This window comes from Mesoplodon mirus (genome assembly GCF_964341445.2).
Source record: "Mesoplodon mirus genome assembly, chromosome: 4".
Classification (NCBI taxonomy): Eukaryota; Metazoa; Chordata; class Mammalia; order Artiodactyla; family Ziphiidae; genus Mesoplodon; species Mesoplodon mirus.
Window position 1 is genome coordinate 138,665,445 of NC_138979.1, and position 23,898 is coordinate 138,689,342.

At 34.5% G+C, this 23,898-nt stretch overlaps 1 protein-coding gene across 3 annotated transcripts in view; it reads right to left on the reverse strand.

Annotated features, from left to right (window-relative positions):
* MAP4K5 (mitogen-activated protein kinase kinase kinase kinase 5) overlaps positions 1–23,898 on the reverse strand; it is a 151,134-nt gene that overhangs the window by 56,456 nt on the left and 70,780 nt on the right. For all 3 annotated transcript variants that reach the window (XM_082617619.1, XM_082617620.1, XM_082617618.1), the window contains exons 7-13: positions 19,985–20,032; positions 19,538–19,580; positions 18,692–18,764; positions 14,863–14,994; positions 12,892–12,954; positions 10,580–10,661; positions 9,316–9,432 (exon numbers count right to left, since the gene is read on the reverse strand). In XM_082617619.1, the coding sequence (XP_082473745.1) occupies positions 9,316–9,432; positions 10,580–10,661; positions 12,892–12,954; positions 14,863–14,994; positions 18,692–18,764; positions 19,538–19,580; positions 19,985–20,032 (558 nt within the window). The remainder of the gene's footprint in view (positions 1–9,315; positions 9,433–10,579; positions 10,662–12,891; positions 12,955–14,862; positions 14,995–18,691; positions 18,765–19,537; positions 19,581–19,984; positions 20,033–23,898) is intronic.

Below are 23,898 nucleotides of genomic sequence, written 5' to 3' on the forward strand. Positions count from 1 at the left end.
TCAGTAGGCGACATTTTTTGTTTTCTTTGCTGTGCAAAATACTTTTTAGTTTGATGTGTCCCATTTGTTTATTTTTGCTTTTGTTTCCCTTGCCTGAGGAGACATATACAAAAAAATACTGCTAAGACTGATGTCAAAGGCCATACTACATATGTTCTTTTTCTAGGAGTTTTATGGTTTCAGGTCTTACATTTAAGTGTTTAATCCATTTTGAGTTCTTTTTTGTATATGATATGATTAAGTAGTCCGGCTTGATATTTTTGCATGCAGCTGTCCAGTTTTCCCAATACCATTTATTGGGAATATACTACTGTATATTCTTGCCTCCTTTGTCATAGATTAATTGCTCATATAAATGTGGGTTTATTTCTGGGCTCTCTATTTTGTTTCATTGATCTAAGTGTCTGTGGTAGTGCCAGTACCACACTAGTTTGATTACTGTAGCTTTGTGGTATAGTTTGAAATCAGGGCGTCTGCTTCCTCCAGCTCCATTTTTCTTCCTCAAGTTGCTTTGGCTATTTGGGGTCCTTTGTGTTTCCATACAAATTGTAGAATTGTTTGTTCCAGTTCTGTGAAGAATGCCATTGGTATTTTGATAGGGATTTCACTGAATCTGCAGACTGCATTGGGCAATATGGTCATTTTAACAATATTAATTCTTCCAATCTATGAGCACAGTATATTTTTCTTTTTTGTTTGTTTGTTTTTTTGGCTGTGCCATGTGGCATGTGGGATCTTAGTTCCCCAACCAGGGGTCAAACCCATGCCCCTTCCATTGGGAGGGCAGTCTTAAACACTGGACTGCCAGGAAAGTCCCTATTCTTTCTGATGCAATTGTAAATGGGATTGTTTTCTTAATTTCCCTGATAGCTCATTTTTAGTGTATAGAAATGCAACAGATTTCTGTATATTAATTTTGTATCCTGCAACTTTACTGAATTCATTTATTAGTTCTAATCGTTGTTTTTTACTGCATCTTTAGGATTTTCTATATATACTATCACATTATATGCAAACAGTGACAGTTTTACTTCTTCTTTTCCAATTCAGACTCCTTTTACTTATGTTTCTTGTCTGATTGCTGTGGCTAGGACTTCCAATACTATACTGAATAAAAGTGGCAAGAGTGAGCAACCTTGTCTTGTTTTTGATCTTAGAGGAGATACTTTTAGCTTTCCACTGTTGAGCATGATGTTGGCTGTAGTTTTGTCATATAGGGTCTTTATTATGTTGGGTATGCTCCCTTTATACACACTTTGATGAGAGTTTTTAACATAAATGGATGTTGAACTTTGTCAAAACTTTTTCTGCCATCTACTGAGATGATCATGATTTGTGTTCTTCAATTTGTTAATGTGGTTCTCACATGGATTGATTTGTGGATACTGAACCATTCTTGTATCCCTGGGATAAATCTCAGTTGATCATAGTATTGTATTATTGTATACTGTATTGTATTATTCTTTTAATATATTGTTGAATTCGATTTGCTCATATTTTGTTGAGGATTTTTACATCTATGTTCATCAGTGATATTGGTCTGTAACTTTCTCTTCTTTTTTTTTTTTTTTGTGGTGTTGTTGTCTGATTCTAGTATCAGGGTGATGCTGGCCTTGCAGAAAGAGTTCACAAGCATTCCTTCCTCTGCAATTTTTTGGAATAGTTTGAAAAGGATAGCTATTAACTCTTCTCTAAAAGTTGGGTAAAATTCACCTGTGAAACTGTCTGGTACTGGACTTTTGTTTGTTGGAGGTTTATTGTATTACTGATCCTATTTCCTTAACGGTAATCCATCTCTTCTTATTTTTCTATTTCTTCCTGATTCAGTCTTGGGAGTTTGTACATCTCTAGAAATTTATCCATTTCTTCTAAGTTGTCCATTTTATTGGTGTATAATTGTTTGTAGTATTTTCTTATGATTCTCTTGATAATCTGTTGTGTCAGTAGTAACTTCATTTATGATTTTATTTGGTTCTTCTCTGTTTTCTTCTTGATGAGTTTGGCTAAAGGTTTACAATTTGTTTATCTTTTCAAAGAACCAGCTTAGTTTCATTGTTCTTTTCCATTTTTTTTAAAGTTTCTATTTCAGTTATATCTGCTCTGATCTTTATTATTTATTTCCCTCTACTAACTTTTGGGTTTGTTTGTTCTTCTTTTTCTAGTTCCTTTAGGTGTATGGTCAGATGTTTGAGATTTTTCTTGTTTCCTGAGGTAGACATCCATCTCTAAAATCTTCCCATTTAAAACTGCCTTTGCTGAATGCCATAGATTTTGGATGGTTGTGTTTCTATTTTCATTTGTCTCCAGTTATTTTTTGATTTCCTCTTTGGTTTCTTCAGTAACCCATTGGTTGGTTAATAGCATATCATTTAGCCTCCACATGTTTGTGTTTTTTGTAGTTTGTTTCTTGTAGTTGATTTCTGGTTTCATACTACTGTGGTCAGAAAAAAATGCTTGGTATGATTTCAATCTTATATTTATTGAACCTTGTTTTGTGGCTTACCATGTGATCTATCCCGGAGAAGGTAGCAGTTGAAAGCATATATACTTTGCTGCTTTTGGATAGAATGTTCTATTTTATCTATTAAGTTCATCTGATCTAATGTGTCATTTAAAACCAGTGTTTCCTTCTTTCTGGATCTTCTGTCCATTGATGTAAGTAGTGTATTAAATTCCCCTACTATTATTGTGTTACTGTCAATTTCTCCCTTTATATTTATTAACATTTGCTTTATATATTGAGGTGCTCCTATTGGGTGCATATATATTTACAACTGTTACATCTTCTTGGACTAATCTCTTGATCACTGTGTAATGTCCTTCTTTGCCTCTTGCTACAGTCTTTGTTTTAAAGTCTATTTTGTCTAATATAAGCATTGCTACAGCTTTTTACAGATTTCCATTTGTATGGAATACCTTTTCCCATCCCTTTACTCAGTCTGTGTGTGTCTTTAGATCTGAAGTGAGTCTCTTGTAGGCAGTATATATAGGGGTCTTAATTTTGGGTCCATTCATCCATTTTGTCTTTTTTTAAAATTTTCTTTAAAAAACTTTTTAAAAATTTTTATTTATTTTTATTTTTGGCTGCACGCAGGCTTTCTCTAGTTGCGGTGAGTGGGGGCTACTCTTTGTTGCGGTGCGCGGGCTTCTCATTGCAGTGGCTTCCCTTGTTGCACAGCACGGGCTCTAGGTGTGTGGGCTTCAGTAGTTGTGGCATGTGGGCTCAGTAGTTGTGGTTTGCAGGCTCTAGAGCGCAGGCTCAGTAGCTGTGGTGCACAGGCTTAGTTGCTCTGTGGCATGTGGGATCTTCCTTAACCAGGACTCGAACCCATGTCCCCTGCATTGGCAGGCGGATTCTTAACCACTGCACCACCAGGGAAGCCCTCAATGTCTTTTGAATGGAGCATTTAGTCCATTTACACTTAAAGTAATTATTGATAGGTATGTATGTGTTGCCATCTTGTTAATTGTTTTCTGGTTGTTTTTGTAGTTCTTTTTTGTTCCTTTCTTCTTTTGCTCTCTTACCTTGTGATTAAATTACTAGTGTTATGTTTGGATTCCTTTCTCTTTCTTTAGGGTGTATTTATTATAGGTTTTTGGTTTGGGGTTACCATGAGGTTCACAGATAACAACAAAACACACACACACAAAATTATTTTAACCTGATGATCTCTTAAGTTCAAACACATTCTAACAAGCCTGAATTTTTACCCCCTACCTCTGACTCATGTTTAATGCTTTTGACATCATGTTTTACATCTTTTTTGTTTTGTGAATACCTTAACTATTTACTGTGGATATAGAAGACTTTACTACTTTTATTTTTTAACTTTCATACTAGCTTTATGAATGACTGGTCTACTACCTTTACTATATGTTTGCCTTTGCCAGTGAGATTTTTCCATTCGTAATTTTGATATTTCTAATAGTGGTCTTTTTTCACTTAGAGAAATCCCTTTAACATTTTTTGAAAGCTGGTTTAGTGGTGTTGAACTCTCTTAGTTTTTGCTTGTCTGTAAACTCTTTATCTCTCCTTCAAAACTGAATGATAGCCTTGCCAAGCAGAGTGTTCTTTGTTGTAGGTTTTTTCCTTTATCACTTTGAATTTAATGTGTCACTCCCTTCTGACCTGCAGAGTTTCTGCTGAAAAGTCAGCTGAGAATCTTATGGAAGTTCCCTTGTACATATCTAGTTGCTTTTCTCTTGCTGTTTTTAAGATTCTCTAACTTCAATTTTTGACATTTTTATTATAATATGTCTTCGTATGAACCTTGGTTTCTCTTTCTTTTTCCAGGTTAGGAAAGTTTTCAGCTATTATTTCTTCAAATAAGTTCTCTGCTCCTTTCCCTCTTTTCTTCTTCCAGGATCCCTAGAATGTGAATGTTAGTACACTTGGTATTGCCTTAGGGGTCTCTTAAACCACCCTCATTTTAAAAAATTCTTTTCTCTTTTTCCTCTTCAGCTTAGGTGATTTCCACTACTCAGTCTTCTAGTTCACTGATCCGTTCCTCTATATAACCAAATCTGTTATTATTTCTTTCTAGTGTGTTTTTAATTTCAGTTATTGTATTCTTCAGCTCTGTTTGGTTCTCCTTTGTTTTCTAACTCTTTATTAAAATTCTTACTGTGTTCTTCCATCCCTCTCCTGCGTTCATTGAGCATCTTTACGATTATTACCTTAAACTCTTTATCAGTAGCCTGTGTATCTTCTCTTTAATTTTTCTTGTGAGGTTTTGTCTTGTTCCTTTGTTTGGAACATAGTCCTCTGCTTCTGTTTGCCTAGTTCTCTGTGTTTATTTGTAAGTATTAGGTAGATCAGCTATGTTTCCTGAATTTGGGAGGAGTGGCCTTATGTAAGAGACATCCTATGGGACCAAGCAGCACACCCCTCTGGGCAGCAGAGCTATATGCTCTAGGCATGCCCCCTATGTGGGCTGTGCAGGTCCTTCTGTTGTGGCAAGGCTGACCACTGTGGGTGTGCTGGTGGGTAGGCATGGCCTCTGGCCCAGTTGGTTGCTAGGACCTTACTGGTGCAGGGTCCCAGGGCTGGTGCTGGTCTCCTGGTGGGCAGGGCCAGGTTCAAAGGCAGCTAGCTATGGGGATCAGGGAAGCTTGGGGTTGGTGCCAGCACACTGGTGGGCAGATAAGCCCCCAGCACTAATAGGGTAGTGGGAGGACTCCAAAATGGTGCTTGTCAGCATTGATGTCCTAGTGGTAGAAGAAACTCCCAAATACAGCTGTTGCCATCTATATCTTTAGGGGGACTACCAGTTGTCTCCTGCCGCTCCAAGAGGTTCTGCAAGATCAGCAGGTGGGTTCCTTTCAAATTACTGGCTCTGTGCTAGGATTTGGACTATGTGAGATTTTGCACACGCCCCGTAAGAGCAGAGTCTCTGTTTCCTACAGCTCTCTGGCTCTCTTGTATGCAAGCCCAGGATGGCCTTCAAAGCCGATGTTTTGGGGGCCCATCTTCCCAGTGCAGGACCCCTCAGCTGGGGAGCCCGATACAGGGCTCAGATGCTTCACTCCTTGGGGAGAACATCTGCAATTGTAATTATCCTCCTGGTTGTGGGTCACCTACCGAGGGAGGTGGGTCTTGACTATACCATGTCTCCACCTCTCCTACCCATCTCATTGTGGTTCCTTATTTATGTCTTCAGTTGTGGAAAGTCTTTTATGCTAGCCTTCAGGTCATGTTCATAGATAGTTGAAATTTGGTGTGGCCACTGGAAGAGGTGAGCTCAAGGTCTTCAAGGCACCATCTATGCCACCTTTCCCAAGAAAGCCTTTCAAGAAGTGTTTCTTTAAGATCAAGTCCCTCATTATAATCTAGATCTCACCTTGTCCTTCCTTTTCAAGGACTTTGCTTGACTCTTCTATCTCTAACTATTGGATCCTTTTCATAAGCATCCTGTTTAAACTTTTTTGCCCCATATAAAAAAACACCAATCAATCAATAGCCAAAAAATAGAGAGACAGAAGACAGACAAATCCACTGTCAACTCATTTTCCTCCAACTACTGCTCTATCTTATCCCCCTCTTTCACAACTAAATTTCATAAATAAATTTCTCTTTCACAACTAAATTTCATAAATAAATTTATTTTTCAAACCACTCCAGCCTAGCTTCACCTCTAGTATTTTTATATTATCCTTTTTTAAATTTATTTATTTATTTATTTGGCTGCGTTGGGTCTTAGTTGCAGCACGCTGGATCTTCATTGCAGCACGTGCCTTCTTTCGTTGCAGCACTCAGGCTTCTATCTAGTTGTGGCGCCCAGGCTCCAGAGCACACAGGTTCTCTAGTTGTGGCACACAGGCTCTAAAGTGCACAGGTTCAGCATTGTGGCATGTGGGCTTAGCTGCCTTGCGGCATGTGGGATCTTAGTTCCCCGACCAGGGATTGAACCCACGTCCCCTGCATTGGAAGGTGAATTCTTAACCACTGGACCACCAGGGAAGTCCCTAAATTATCCCTTTAAAGTAATCAAACACCAACACCTAAATCCAAAGATTTCTTTAATGTAATTTCTAGGCAGTATTCTTGTTGAAACTTTCCTACTGTCTTTTAATGTTCTTTATTAATCCTTTGCCATTCCTCTTAGGGTATGAGATTTTTTAATTTGGGGGAGAAATTTCCCCCAAAAGCTGTCCTAGGCCTTCTTCTCATTCTACATGCTTCCCTTGGATGATCACATTTACTCTTTAAGGTATCAACTACAACCATTATATCTAATAACTCTCAAATTTATATCTCTAGCCCAAACTTTTCTCCCCAAGCTATAACCACATATCTAACTCCTAATAAGACTTCTCCATTTGGAAATCTGGTGCAACATTAAAATTACCATATACAAAACTGAACTCACCTTTCTTCCCAAACCTGATCTTTAGTATTTCTATCTCAACAAGTGGCACTTTTATATCCACCCAGCTGTTCAAGTCAAAATCTGGGAGTAACCCTTTTATCATGCCCCTCCCTCATTTCTACATCCAGTCACCAACTCTCTCATATAATTCTTTAATTAGTTCACTTTTTCCATCCTTTCCCTACCATCCTATTACAAAACATCAGTATCTCTATCCTGGATAACTTCAACAGTCTCTTAAGAGGACTTTAGGAATGAAAACACCACTCTGAAGTCAGAGATCTTTAAAAAAAAAAAAAATGCACATCTGATTACATCACTCCCTTACCCTTTAATGGTTTCTACTGCCCTTAAAGCCCCCAGTTTTTTTCATTTGAAATGTCTAGCTTTGTGACCTCATCTCCCACCAAATTCCTTCCTTGTTTTCTGCTCTAACAGACTGACTTTTCTTTAATTCCTCAAGTATACCACACTCTCTCTTATCACTAGGGCTTTCAAACATGCTATTATTCCTTTTGCTCAGAACACTTCTGACTGGTCTTTTCTTTTAATTACTATTTATCCTTCAGGCTTTCATCTTACATATTGTTTCTACAGTGAGTCCTTTCCTGTCCCTAAAATATGCCTGCATAGCACCCTGTCTTTCCCATTTTGTAACAGTTATCACACTTGTAAATTATTTGTTAGTATTTCTAAGTTTCCTTTGAGATCATTCTGTAAGTTCTTTGAAGATTGGGATCATGTCAATCTCATCCACTATTGTGTCTCCAACTGCCTGGAACAAGGTTTTGCATTTCAAGGACTAAAAACTATGGCAATTTCATTAAACAGAAATAGAGAATTCCAAGGGTAAGAGTGGATTTAGGAAGCCTGGCAAAATTGTGTGGGGAATGAAAGAGTAGTCTGGTTATTTACATAAGCAGTGAAACACTAATTGAGGAATCAAGTAATATCTAATGCTTCATTTAAACTAAAACAATTTGAACAATTTTGAGTTTTTAAGAGATTAAAATCTTATTATTAATTATAACAAGTCTGCAAATGATGGTTTAAGTAAAAAGAAGTCTATGTATGGCTGGTTTATTTAATATTTTAAATTAAAGTTCACTTAACATTCAATAAAATATTCACTGGGTACCTTACGACATGACAAGACTATGTTATATACTAGACAATGATTAGTTTGCAAAGACTGTTTAATGACTATTTCTATTAACTATATATATAGAAATGATGGTATATTAACTAAGAGTAGGTTCTAAAGTCAGTTTGCCTGGATCCAAATCCTGGTTCCACTACTTGCTAGGCATATGATCTCAGGCAAATGAAATTACTTCTATTCTTTCTCCTTCATTTCTTATTTGTAAAATGGGGATAGTAATAGTACATATTGCCAAGGACTGTTTTGAGTATGAGTTAACATGGAAATTATTTAGCCTAAGACTTGGTACACGAAGACTACCCAATGAATGTTAATAGTTATCATGATACTTATATGATATAATTTGAAACTTAAGTACCTGAAGTAGAAAATTTCCTTCAATAAATAATAACACATAAAGTTTAGTCCTATAGTCTTACCAGAACTGAAGATAAAGGTATAAAGGGATATAAAGGCATAAAGAGAAATGAAGAGACAGAAATAAAAAGGAATCATAAAAGAGAGAAAGAGATACCAGTGAAAAAATATATTTATGCTATATATAGAGAGGCATAAACAGGTACCCGACAATGGGCAGGAAATCCGTCATTCCTGATTTACAAGTCGTGTTGTTAAATATATTCAAAATAATTCTACATATTTTCAGAGAAGACAAGCATAGTTATGAATAGCTCTATATGTAATTACATAAGAAATAATAGTTTTGAATAACTATTAGAAAATATAGCTTTTTCTATGGGAACCTCAGCTTAATTTTAAAAAATGATTTGTATTCTGTTTATGATCTGTGTAACAGAGAAACTAAAAAAAAAATGACCACATGGATTTCTAGGGAGCTTCTTTTGTGAAAAATAATAGGTACATGTGCTCTGGCTAAACTTTTGTTCTCCTAGTGCAAAGCAATGCTCCTAAAACCTGTATTGTCTTGGAAAAGATCAAACTCTCACTACAGAAGCTGAGGTCTAGGGAGGAAACACTTATGGATTTCGGGAGGAAAAAGGCACAGATGTGATTCTAATTGTAGATACCTCTTAATAACTTTAAGCAAACCAACTAAGAAAGCAAAATGTTACAGTGCTAAGAAGAACAGTAATCCTAGTTCCTTCCCAAAACTAGGATTAAGAGAAGTATCAATTGGTAATTATGAGGAGGACAAGTATAGTTTACACTGCTAATTAATCTTTGTTACTAAATCTATTTTAACTAACTTAAAGAGTGAATTAAAAAAGTCTAAGGCCACATTAAACATTTATTTTCAAATATTAGACTGCAAGCATTCCTTACCTCAAAGTCATCATCATCTCCTTCGGTGTAATGTGCATGGTTGTCTGGATTATTCACTTTGTCCAACAGTTCAACTGCTAGGGCCCTAGAGAGACCTGGCTGTCCTACAAATGTATGCTAAGTAAAAACAAAACAAAACAAAACTTCATGAGTATGCTTTTATATCTATGGCTCATAGAAACTGCTATTTGATCTTTTCCATTCAGTAACTATAAGAGACAAGCATATGGAAGCCTACTAATGCAAATAAATTAGAGAATGTATTAGTAAAAATATTAATCAGAGAATTCATAATTATAAAGCTAAAGAACCATTGTGAGGTAAATTTATAACATGAATAATTTCTCTATTTAAAGTTAACCAATCCATGTTAGGTTGTCAAATTACAACCTTGGCTGTAACAATGACATTTATTATGCATGTCATTATAATAATATGCAAATGAATACTGAGGTACAGTCCATATCACAATAAGAAAAAAGCATCTATATTTGCATATATTTAATTCAATAAAATTATGTTAATATAGAAAGATACATAATTAAATTTTTTAACATTTAAATAAAGTTTTCTTAGATTGTTATAATCAACTTTTTCTAATATAAAAGTATTTTATAAAGACATGCACACATAAGAGCATTCTATAAATTTACATAAGAAGTCAAGAAAAGCAATTAATTTTATTTATTTTTTAAACATCTTTATTAGAGTATAATTGTTTTACAATCGTGTGTTAGATTCTGCTGTACAACAAAGTGATTCTGCTATACATATACATATATTCCCATATCTCCTCCCTCTTGCGTCTCCCTCCCACCCTCCCTATCCCACCCCTCTACGTGGACACAAAGCACTGAGCTGATCTCCCCGTGCTATGCAGTTAAAGCAATTAATTTTAGATGAAAGCAACATTTTTAGAGTTTTCTCCAAGGCAGGGGTTGGCAAACTATTGTCCATGGGCAAAATCTGGTGCACTGCCTCCTCTGTAAATAAAGTTTTATTGGTTGTTAAAGCCATACCCTTCATGTATACTGTCTATGGCTGCTTTTGTGCTACCAAGGCAAAACTGAGGAGATGCAGCAGAGACTGTATGGCCCACAAAGCCTAAAATATATACTATTTGGCTCATTACAGAATGTTTGCTGACCCCTGCTGTAAGAGATCACTAACATTTTTATATTAAAAATCTAAATACTATTGTTCCAGTGATACGTCTAATTACTGCATGACTACAGAAAATACTCCTATAAATTCAATGACTTACAGTCAGAAGTCTTTCAGCGGTTGGTCTTTTTTTGGGGTTTTTGGTTAGTGCTATTTTGACAAAATTATGGAATGTTGATGACCTTCAAATAAAAAGAGACACGTACAAAAATATTTCACTAATATTAGTTCTTTGGTGTTACTAAATAAAATTAACTTACAAGCAGTTAGAAAGACTGAAACACATGATTTTTTTTTCTTTGGCCTCTTAGCTCTATATAAGCCAAAAAACTAAACCCAAAGCACAGTATATTCCTTGGAGAATATACCAGCTTCATCTCTTAAGTAAAATGCAATAAGTTAACAGAACACTAATATATAATCTCTAAAACATACACTAAAAACTAGAAATGGGTAGGTGTGTCATCTATAAGGTTTATAACCTTGTGTTCTAGGTACCACTTAGGAGTCAAAATGACCTTTTCTCACTGCCTAATTTATACAGTATGTAAATGTTTTGTTATATCCAAATTGTTGGGTGGCAATGAGGTAGGGTGAGTAATGTAAAGAGACTGTTTAAACCCTTAAAAAGTCACTGAATTTCTCAGGAACATGGTCAAAGAAGAGGGAGTGATCTTTGTAAACAGATGAGTTTTCCTGCTATCTGTATTGATAAAATGCGGAAAGGAAGAATATATAAATTAAAGGAATCTGGGAATTCTCTGGCGGTCCAGTGGTTAGGACTTGGCACTTTCACTGCAGTGGGCCCAGATTTGATCCCTGGTCAGGAAACAAAGATCCTGCAAGCTGAGCGGCCAAAAAATTAATTAATTAATTAAGGGAATCATATTTTGATTATGAACTAAAGGCAAAGAGAGGTACTGCTGAGAATCCACTGGAGGAGGGACTGGGCAAGAACCAAAGAGAATAACCTTGGGCTTCCCTGGTGGTGCAGTGGTTGAGAGTCCGCCTGCCAATGCAGGGGACACAGGTTTGTGTCCCGGTCCAGGAAGATCCCACATGCCGCGGAGCGGCTGGGCCCGTGAGCCATGGCCGCTGAGCCTGCGCGTCTGGAGCCTGTGCTCCGCAACGGGAGAAGCCACAACAGTGAGAGGCCCGCGTACCGCAAAAAAAATAAATAAATAAAAGAATAACCTTAATCATTACCAATGACAGCAACGACACAGCAGTTCTCTTCAGAGAAATCAAATCACTACATTACATTTGGTAGCTTGTGGCACACATATCATGGAGTGAGAAGGTACCTGAGACTGGCAAAGGTACTCCAATGGTAATGACTGTTCTGGAATCTGACTATGAACGCAGCTGTTTTAGCTAACAGTCATTCATTCCTGAATGAATATTCAGTCATTCCTGCCACAAAGTCCTCCAGTTCCAGTTTAGGAACTTAGGCTAACAACGAATAGGAAGAAACCCATGTCAATACAAAGGAACACAGCTAGCAGAAGGATACAAACTCCTAATTACTTCTACAGTGTGATTTGCCTTTCATTCCTGGCATTATCCCCAGAATGGCCTGGCTCCTAAATAATACTATCTACATACAGACAGGCTAATAAACATAAAAAAGTGGTTTAGAACTTGTACTGGGGACAGGCCTCTTAGAATCGGAAATAAGATATGGACTGTCTCCCCAGAAAAAATGAATACACATAAAGAATTCTGGGGGCTCATGGATTTCTCAAGATCTCCCAAGAGATCCATGTAATCTAGATGAAGAAATACTGAATTTAAGAATTTGGAAACTTTTATTTCCATGGCTTCTTTTATTAAATGTATGGAAAGACATTACCAGAAAAACAATTTTCAGTTTTTCCCATCTAACTGAAGACGTCCTTACGGACTATAATAGGCGAACTGCTTTACTTTGTACGAGAAACAAAAGATTAGGATGCAAATAAGTAATAACCTTTTGAATGTTAGGGAAAGAAGTAGAGAAAAGCCAGTAGGGATTGATCTTAAATGTCACTGTATCTGGGAAACCTTCTCCTATTACTTCTCATGGAAGTCAACATGTAATTAATGGAAGTAAAGGAATACAGGGCAAAATATGAATCTCCAAAATCTTAATATATTCATTTCAAATCATTTCCTCACCACACCTCCTATTCAAGCTGCCAAAAACTAATAAAATGCTCAGAGTTTTATGAGAGAAGTACATTATAAAGGAACACTGACCAGAAAATAAACCTAGATCCTTGCAATAGCTCTGCAAGTAAATTAGATGTGTAACTTCACAAAACTGTTTAATGCCTCTGGGTTTCAGTTTCATCACTTTTAAAATAAGGGAATTGAACCTCTGTCCCTTTCAGCCATAAAACACTATAAATCTCTATATATTCTATAACTCACCATTTTGTTTTGTCCTTTAGTTTCGGAGGCTGAAAATTACTTTTTGACATTAAGAAGAGGGCCCTGGAATAAAAATTTCAGTTAAAGAGCAATACAAAACACTTTTATTATTGCATTTAATAATCAGAATCATATTCTGTAATGAATTTATGCAAGATTACTACATATGTAGGTACTCATGACAACTGATATGGAATATGGAAATTAATACTTTATATTTTGGATACCTTAAGAAAAATTTCTCCTGGTTACAGAAAGGATCTTTAAGTTTCCAACAAGCTCTTATTCACATGGCAAAGCACCAAATGTTTGAGAAGGTTTTTATTACCATACCATTACATATATAACTAGTGTTATATCTTAAGCACAAGTCTATATAATTGTGTATCATTCTGTAACACACAGAGATGATATGCTACTCTAACATTAGGTTGTATGTTTAACCAAAGATTAGCCTCTACAATTATTTTGGGTGAATAGGCAAATTACACCCACTTCCTAGTCTGTCCCCTTTTGGACAATAATTTTCCACACTCTCTTGTTATGAATGATACAGAAATCAACCTACAAGAGGACTTTCCTTCTCGATGAATTGACCTTTGACCAATTTTTTTTAATGGATTATGGGGCTAGATGGATGGAGGATTTAAGAAGGAAGTTTTATTTCAGTATTTCCTATAAAACCCCATATTTCCAACTAAACTCCTTAGTCTTTTTTTTTAAATACAAAAGATATTTTCTCTTTTTAAAAATTAAATGATTCATATATAAAGGAAAACCTTAAAAGAAAAAAGTCTGATTCCTCCCACCTTAAGACATTATTTAAAATGTTCTGCTTTTCTTTTCAGTCTTTATCTAAATATTAACCAATTACTAAATTATTCTAATTATAATAGGTAATATTATGTCCTGCTTTTTTCACTAATAATCAGTTTTCCATGTTGCTTTGGTTTATATATATATATATATTAGCTGCCCTTAACTGCTAAATAATTTGCTTAACAATTCACCAACGAATGGACATTTAGATTCTTCCTTATAATCCCTAAGTGAATAATTCTTAGCTTTTTCTTTTCTTGAATTATTTCTTAAGTATAACTTTCCCAATAGTGGAATCAGTGCAACATTTTTATTGCCCATAACAAATAACATCTAAATTATTTTCCTAAAGGCCTGTACTTAACAGCATTTCAGCTAAAAGCAGATATCTTTTAACTTATATATCTTTAGGTACTTGTGAGGTTAAATAGTTTTCCATGTTTCTTTAGTATCTGGTACTTGCCCATAAACAATTTATCTTTTGCTCTTAGAGTCTTTGAATGAGTTATCTACGTAATATATAGTAATCTGCTGTCTATCATATGTTAGGAGAATACTGTCTCTATTTTGTTGATTTTCTTTTTAACTTTATACTATTTACATTAAAAGTTTAAATTTTAGCCCAATTTATTTTTCCTTCAAAATATTAAAAACCCCTTCACAGTCTCTCAAATATTTTTTTCTGAGATAATATACTCTAAAATATAAATGATTATACTAAGCATCTACCTGTTCCTTATCCCTAGACAAAGTAAAAAGAAATAAAATCAAATGAGGATAGAAAAAAACCCTCATTTGCATTCTATCATCTATTTATAGATCCACTTATGACAAAAAAACCTATTTTTAATTAACAGAAGAATAAGTAAAGACTTAAAAAGACTTTTTTAAACGATAACTGCTATATCCTAGTATGATTTTTAAAGGAAATTTGTTTTACGCTTCAGACAGTATAGATGATTCACTCTATGTTGTCTTAGAAGTAGCAATACAAGAGAGATCAGGTTTTAGATGAGATTATCCCTAAATCCCTCAGAACACTTTCACTATTTCAACATATTTTAAAATGAGCTTGGAATACCCAGGTTATGAGTATTTCACTCTCCCTGAAGACCTTACTAGTAACTGCATAATTGTAAATACTGAGAACACCTCATGGGATGAAGATCAAACATAGGTGGCTGAAGCTCTCCAAGTTCAATTGCTGTTATTCCTACTGCCCAGATATCACAGAGTTGGTTGTAGCCACCATTCTTTTCTACTGCTGCAACTTCTGGGGCCATCCTAGAAGGAATCAATTAATATAACATTTTTATTTTTAAAAAATGATATGAAATCTGTTCTTTGTTATATTCACTAGACTTCTTAGAGGGAAAGAGGCTGAGAGGCATTTACTAGGAAAGAAGAAACTTTACTAGAAAAGACTTAATATAAGACGACATATATACATAGATACACACACTCTTTTAAAACTTATTATTTAAAAATCTTGAATCTTCTCCTCTGAATACTGTTGCTCTGAGGAAAAACTGTGTTGTCTTACTTTAGTTTCTGTTTTGTGAATCTTGTTTTATAACATGGGAAAAGAAAAAGAACACCTAAATCTCTGTGAAGGTCAGAGAAAAGCTCCCAAAGGAGGAGAGGTTTATAGAATGAATTAGCAGGGAGCTAAGGGGGCTTGAGGAACCTGGACATTTTAGTCAGAGGAATCAAGTACAAATGCAGGGGGATAGGAGAGCACGGAACACCTGGAAAGGTGATAGGACAGTGCTACTCAATATATGATCTACAGACAGGTAGGGCCATAAACAGCTTGTTATCAGTCTGTGATAAGTGCAGAAACTGAGAGTAGGTATTCTCATCCAGATAAATGGTCATTTTTTTAGTAGTTTATTTTTAATTTATTTTATAAATGTATGTCTGTGATGGACAGAAAATGAAAAAAAAATAAAACAAGGTCATTCATCACAGTTTGAGAGGGTCTAGAATGTATTCAGAAAATAAACCTCAGAGACAGAGGCTAGATAATGAATGGTCTACTGATTATATAAGGAAGTTTAGACTTTACTGTAAAAATGAAAGATTTAATTATGATATAAAACTCATGGCAACATAAAGGATAGTGTGAGAAGAGGTGAAACCAGAATCAGGTAGATGAGTCAGAAGCCTACCTGAAAAACACAAGGGAAAAATAAAGGACATTTCAAAGGCAGTGGCAGGGGGCATAGAATGAAAGGGGCTGACTGAAGAGACTGATTTGAGTATAAAATGCTTGTGGATACTGAATTAGTGCTATTATCAAACAACTGTTGAGTATATATAAGACTGAAGGTCAATTGAGTAGCTGAGTTGGAGTTATCTATTTGGGAGTCGATGGTGTATAATGATGTCATCTGAAGTTATAAAGCATAGGTGATATTGCTCAGGGGAAATACTCTTTTATTTTTTGAATGTTTATAATTTTTAAATTATTTTTAATTTATGTTGAATATCCACAAGGTAGAAGTTGTTTTTATGTGCAGTTAGGTTACACAAACTTATATAACACAATGTCTCTCAACTTAAGTGTGGTTAAGGATATAAAACACCTATATCAAAAATGCAACATGTAGACGTACATGCTACATGCAAGTACTACATATGGGTATAGGATTAAAGAGAAGAAAATGATCACCATGGAACAAGATGATTACAGGCAAGTTTCACAGAGTAAGGAAGTTGAGCTGGAATCCAGAGGAAACATAGATTTCATCTCCTGTGCCCACTAGAATCAGTGGTGGCTAACTGAGCGCCAAACTGACCAGGACTGTTGTCAACAGTCATGAGCCTATCCACTGACCATTCATCTTTTACAAATGATTTTTAATATCAGCAACTTATCCCATTGACTTGAATGACTGTACATAATTTCTTTATAATTCCTGTTACATATGCATACTTTCTCTCAATTTTTCATTATTAAAGTAATGTGATAAAACTTTTCATATATCAATTTATGCCCCTCTGATAAATTACTACAAGCAGAATTGAGACTAAAGAACATAAACATTGCTTAAGGTTTCTGAAAAACATTACTGCCAAATTATCCTTCAAAACTGTTCTACTAACTTCCACTTTCACTGTCAAATATTTAGTGATAGTCATAGGTATTACCTATGATTCCAAATATTTTTTAATTTGATAGAAAAGAATATCATTGTTTATTTAATGTACAGTTTTGGTCATCATTGGGGGAAACAATTTTCATATTTTATGAGATTTCATATATTTTAATAACTGCTTCTAATTATCAGAAGCATTCTTTTGATTGAATTGTTAAGAACTTATATATTAACGATATTAAAACCTAATTTGTCATATTTTATTTCTTGATTTGTTACTTGCCTTTTACTTTTGTTTAAGCTGGTGGACGTATAGAAGCCTTAAATTTTCATGTAGTTAAAACTATCAAACAAATCTAGCAATGTTTTATGCTTTTATGCCAAGAAAGGCTTACTCAACTCTTGAAGCAGTCAGTCACTGACAGTTCTTTTGGTTTCATCTTTATATTTAACTATTTCCATACACAACTTTTGAAAATCGAAGTGAGAATTTTTAATGTATAACTTGTGAATTTTTTTTTTTAAAGAAAAAGTATTAGCAATGTGAGTTTTAAAACTTTATATAGGGCTTCCCTGATGGCACAGTGGTTAAGAGTCCGCCTGCCAATGCAGGGGACATGGCTGTGAGCTCTGGTCCGGGAAGATCCCACATGCCGCGAAGTAACTGAGCACCACAACTACTGAGCCTGCGCTCTAGAGCCCACAAGCCACAACTACTGAGCCCACGTGCTACAACTACTGAAGCGCGTGTGCCTAGAGCCCGTGCTCCGCAACAAGAGAAGCCATAGCAATGAGAAGCCCATGCACCACAATGAAGAGTAGCCCCCGCTCGCCACAACTAGAGAAAGTCCACGCGCAGCAACAAAGACCCAACGCAGCCCCCCCCAAAAAACAAAACAAAAAACCTTTATATAAAAACTTGCTAATGAGATTAAAAGACTGGACACATCAAATCTAGTATAGGGCTTCCCTGGTGGCGCAGTGGTTTAGGGTCCGCCTGCCGATGCAGGGGACACGGGTTCGTGCCCCGGTCCGGGAGGATCCCACGTGCCGCGAAGCGGCTGGGCCGGTGAGCTATGGCCGCTGAGCCTGCGCATCCGGAGTCTGTGCTCCGCGGCGGGAGAGGCCACAACAGTGAGAGGCCCGCATAACGCACACAAAAAAAAAAAAAAAAAAAATCTAGTATAAATATCATCCCTGATCAATAACTCTTTGAGGCTCCATCTACAATTTATTTTTGTGTTAGGTATGAAGTATGGAGCTACTTTAAAATTCTTTCCAAATAATAAATTATCCAAGCACTGTATATTAAAGAATCCAATCTTTCACATAAACTTTAAATGTCACTTTTATAATACTCATTAAATTATTTTTCACATTAAGGTTTATTACTATGCTTTTTATTATATTTCAATTATCTAACTTCATTAATGAAAGCAGTGTTTTAGAAAGATTATTTTGTTAGTAATAGGTAGGATGCATTAGAAGTAGGGTGGCTGGTGAGGACTAATGGTAGTGTAGGATGCATGAGTTTTAACAAGAAAGTGAAGTCCTAGATTAAAATAGAAGCAATACCAAAGAAAAGGTAATAAAATGACAAAAGATTGTAATACAATTTTCTTTTGAAAATCTCCACCTATGAGTCCTCTCAACACAGCATCCGAGGGACAGTAGGAATTATTAGCACTTTAACACAGGGAAAGCTGGGCAATGGAAATGAGTATCAAAATTCCCTAACCCAATCAGACCTATGATAGTGTCAAGGAGCATGCAAGTCTCCAGACTCCAGTCAAGTATGAACTGTATTACTAAGCAACAATGCTGATCACTAACCTTGAAGAAATAAAAATGCACAAAATACAATTATAATAATATCTTACCAATAAGGGGTTCCAATGAAAGATTTTCTCTTGGCAATGGTAGCTGTTATTTTTGCAGCCACACCAAAGTCAGCTGGTGGGGAAAAAAACAGAACAGAAAATTTTGGTTTTCAATAAAACCACCACCATTTCTATATTTTACACTCAGGGACGCCATTATTAATAATTCAGATAGTAATACTAAATGTATATATATTGAATACCTAAATCTCTTCTTACTTAGTTCAAAACATAATCATTAAAAGAAAATAACTTATTGGTATTTTATTAGAATGAAAACATACTTCATTAAGAACACAGATAATAAAAAAATTTCCATTACAAGTACCCTGAGTTAAGTTGGAAAAAAAAAATCCACCTGGATTGCTTTTATTCTAACACAACCAGGTTAGAATTTTGGTGGTATTTTTCAAAGTCCCTTTTTCTATGTATAAACTTCTTTTATTGCTATTAAACATGGTTGTAAAAAACTAAAGACTCACATAGTTCATTTTTGTCATTTAACACATTAGGGGATTTTACTCTTATTCTTCTTAACTATTAATTTTGATGACTGAATAATGTTCCATAAGTTGATCTATAACAGTTTAACAGTTTTTCTACTGCTAGACCTATGTTTCCATTTTTTCCCTATTATAAATAATGTTATGATTAATACTTTAGCAAATATGGATTTTTTATCTTTAGGATTAACTTCCTTAAACTGAATAAGGTAAAATTACTGGGTCAAAAGATAAACATTATTGTGGCTCTTCATATGAATATTAAATTTGTATAATGTTATTCTCATTTAAAATTATACAAAAATTTTTTGAAAAAAAATTTTAGGAATTTGAAATAACATACCTAATTTTACATCACCATGATCTGTCAATAAAATATTTGCACCCTAAAACAAAAATACAAATACCATTAAATTAGCATCATAAAGTTCCTTTCAATAAAATTATCAATTTAAACATATTGAATTTATTATTATTATTATTCTTTTATTGAAGTGTAGTTGATTTACAGTGTTGTGCTAATCCCTGCTGTACAGCAGAGTGACTCAGTTATACACATAGAGACATTCTTTTTTTTAATATTCTTTTCCATTATGGTTTATCTTAGGATATTGAATATAGTTCCCTGTGCTATACAGTAGAACCTTATTTATCCATCCTATATATAATAGTTTGCACCTGCTAATCCCAAACTCCCAGTCCTCCCCTCACCCCCAGGCAACCACAGGTCTGTTCTCTATGCCTTTGAGTCTTAAACATATTGAGTTTAAATTGAGTTAAATAAACTTACCTTGATATCTCTATGCATTTTGCCTTTAGTATGCAAATAGGCAAGACCCTGAAGTTTAAAAAAAAAAAAAGTATGCATTAGCAAAACTACAAACTTTACATCTAAATTTCTAGTTAAAGATCTTATTGAATAAGAAAAACTAGAATGTCCTTTATTTGAGGGGAAAAAAACCTAGATGTGTTTCTTCTTATTAATCAATGTTTACTGTATTTTAAGACTTTTGAATTCATTTTCTGATAAAAATCAGAAATATTTTACTATGACACCCGTCACCACAATCAAGATAATGAACATATTCATCACTCCCAAAAGTTCCTCCCACACATAAACACTGATATACTCTGTTGCTATAAATACTTCCAAAATTTTCTACAGTTTTATGCAGATGGAATCATACAGTATATTCTTTTTTATCTGGCTTCTTTCATTCACAATAATTAATCTGACATTCCTTGTTAATGTGTTATCAATATTTCATTCTTTTTTATTACTGAGTAGCATTCCACTGTACAGATATTACAGAATTTGTTTATTTATTCACCTGTTGATAGACATTTGGGTTGCTGGGCTGTTTCCAGCTTTTGGCTATTATATATAAACCTGCTTTGAAGATTTATGTCAAGTATTTGTATGATTTTTCCCTCTTGGGTAAATACCTAGGAGTATAATGGCTGGATCAGATGGTGGAACAAGTTTAAACTTTTAGGCAACTGCCAAACTGTCTTCCAAAGCAGTTGTACCGTTTTACACTGAAACTAGCAGTGTTCTAGTTAATCCACATTCTCACCAACCTTCCAAAGGTCAGTCTTTTTAATTTTAGCCATTCTAACTGGTGTGTAGTGGTATCTCATTGTAGTTTTAATTCACACGTTTCTAATAACTAATGATATTGAGCATCTTTTCCATGTCCTTATTTGCCATCTATACAGCTTCTTTGGTGAAGCATCTGTTTAAATCTTTTGTCCATTTGTTTATTTGGTGGTTGTTTTCCTATTATTGAGTTTTGAGAGTTCTTTATATACTCTGGATACAAGTCCTTAATCAGATTTATACTTTGCAAATATCTTCCTCTGGCCTGTAGCTTGTCTTTTTATTCTCTTAACAGTGTGTCTTGAAAAGCAGAAGTTTTAAATTTTGACAAAGTCAAATTTGCCAAGTTTTTCTTTTATGGATCATGCTTTTTGTGCTATGTCCGAAAAGGCTTTTATTAACTTAAGATGGAAAAATTTTCTATGTTTTCTTCTAGAAGTTCTAGTTTGAGGTTTTATATTTAGATCATGTGTCTGAACTTATAATAATAAGTTCAATTATTCCAGAACCATTTATTGAAAAACCTATCCTTTCTCCTTTGTCAAAAATCAGTAGCCATATATGCATGGAATTACTTCTGGTCTTTCTATTCTGTTCCACTGAACTACTTATTTACCCTTATGCCAATGCTTACTACTATGCTTTGTTAGTGTAGCTTTATAAGTCTTGAAATTGCTCCTGTTGGCCCTCAAATTTTTTTGTTCTTTTTCACAATTGTTTGACTATTCCAGTTCCTTTGGGTTTCTGTAGGAATTTTAGAATCAGCTTGTCAATTTCTAGAGGGGAAAAAAAGAGCTTCCTTTGATTTTGATTGGAACTGCGTTGAATCTATACGTCAATTTGGGGAGAACTGATATCTTAATTGTACTGAACTTTCTGATTCATGAATATAGGAATACTACAGATAGCAAAGCTCTCAGTTTACTTAGGTCTTCTTTTATTTCTCTAAGCAGTTTTATAGTTTTTAGTATATAGGTATTTATGCATCTTTGTCAAATATATCCCTAAGAGTATCATATTTTTGTTATTATAAATTGTATTTTTTATTTTAATTTCTGACTGTTGCTAGTGTATGGAAATCCAATTGATTTTGTATATTGATCTTGAATCTTGCAACCTTCCTAGTCTCACTCACTAGTTCTAGTAGATACTTTGTAGATTCTATTCCATTTTCTACAAAGATGGTTATGTGGTCTGTGAATAAAGACAGTTTTAATTCTTACTTTCTAGTCTAGATGCCTTTTATTTCATTGCTTTTGCTTTTTGTCCTGGCTAAACCTCCTAGTACTATGTTAAAAAGAAGTGGTGAAAGCAGACATCTTTGCTTTGTTTGACTGGCCTTTGTGGGAAAGAATCTAGTCTTTTACCATTAAATATGATTTAGTCATAAGTTTGCCACAGGTGCTCTTTAGCAGGCTGAATGAGTTCCTTTCTGTTCTCAGTATGCTAAGAATTTTTATCAGAAATAAATGTTGCATTTAGCTAAATGCATTTTTGTGTGTCTATTTAGATGATCACATGGTTTTGCTTCTCTTTTTGTTTGCTAATATAATCAATTACTTGAAATGATTTTTGAATGTTAAATCAACACTGCCTTCTAGGATAAACCTCACTTGTTTATGATGTATTATCTTTTTATATATTGTTGGATTACCTTTGCTAACCTTTTATTTTCCTTTTTAATTTTTGTATCTATTAAACGTTCATGAAGGATATTAGTTCACAGTTTTGTTCTTTTGTAAAGTCTGATTTTGGTTTCAGAGCAATGCTGACCCATAAGATGATCTGGGAGGTATTCTCTACTCTTCAATTTTCTAGAAGAGTTTGTGTTGAATTGGCATTATTTCTTCCTTAAATGTTTGGTAGAATTTATCCATGACATCATCTGGCTTGGACTGTTCTTTGTGGGGATAGAGGACTATCCAGATGATTTCTAATTGAGCTATGATAGTTTGTGCCTTTCAAGGACACTGTCCATTTCCATTTCATCTAAACTGCAGGTTTTTTTGGTATAAAGTTGTTCATAATATTCCTTGGCTACTGAATATCAGTCATCCTTTTAATATTTGTAGATTCTGTCATAATGCCCCTCCATTCATTCCAAATATTGGTACCTTGCATCTTCTCTTTTTATTTTTCCTGATAATCTGGTTTATCAATTTTATTGATTTTCTTAAAGAATGAGATTTTGGTTTAATTGATCTTTCTTGTATTATTCTGCTTTCTATTTCACGGATTTCCACCATGATCGTTATTATTTCCTTCCTCTGCTTACTTTGGCTTTAATTTGATCACCTTTTTCTAGCTTCTTAAGGTGGAAGTTGAGGATTTTGTTCTGTGAGTTCAACTTTTTTAGATTCTACTTATAACTGAGATTCTACACACAAATATTTGTTTTTCTGTGCCTGGCTCATTTCACTTAGCATAATATCCTCCAGGTTCATCTGTGTTGTAACAAATGACAGGATTTCTTTTTTTATGGCTGAATAATACTCCACTGTATTTATAAACCATGCCTCTTTATCCATTCACCGGTTGACAAGACATTAGATGTGGAACTTTGTCAGCATAAGAGAATTTTTAAATTGGAACTAATATATTGGAGGTCATCCCTTCTAGAGCTTCATTTTATACTTGGGGAACTACAACCATAGATGAGATCATGGTCATATACCAGGGCCAGACTGCAAACACAAGTTTTGTTTTCTACCTCCATTCAGTACTCTGTCCATTACTTAAACAGGCAGTGACCTTTGGAAATTAAAACATAAAGAACACTAATCTGTCAACAATTTTCTGCTCTGAGTGCATGATTAGGTTTCTATTTTATATGGATATAAAAAAAAGCAAATTTCTTTGTTATGTAAATATTACAGAAATATAAATTATTTATAAATATGTTTACTTTCATATATCTAACAATAAAATTTTAAAGCATGTGGAAACCAACTCTTTTGGAAATGACTAGAACTTTCTATTAAATCAGGTCAAATTCCCAATTTCTAAAATATGGAAGAATAACATATAGAACATCAATTTCACTTCTAAACAAATTACACAATCTAGGAAATGTAGAGATAGAAGCAACAATTAACAAGTATCAG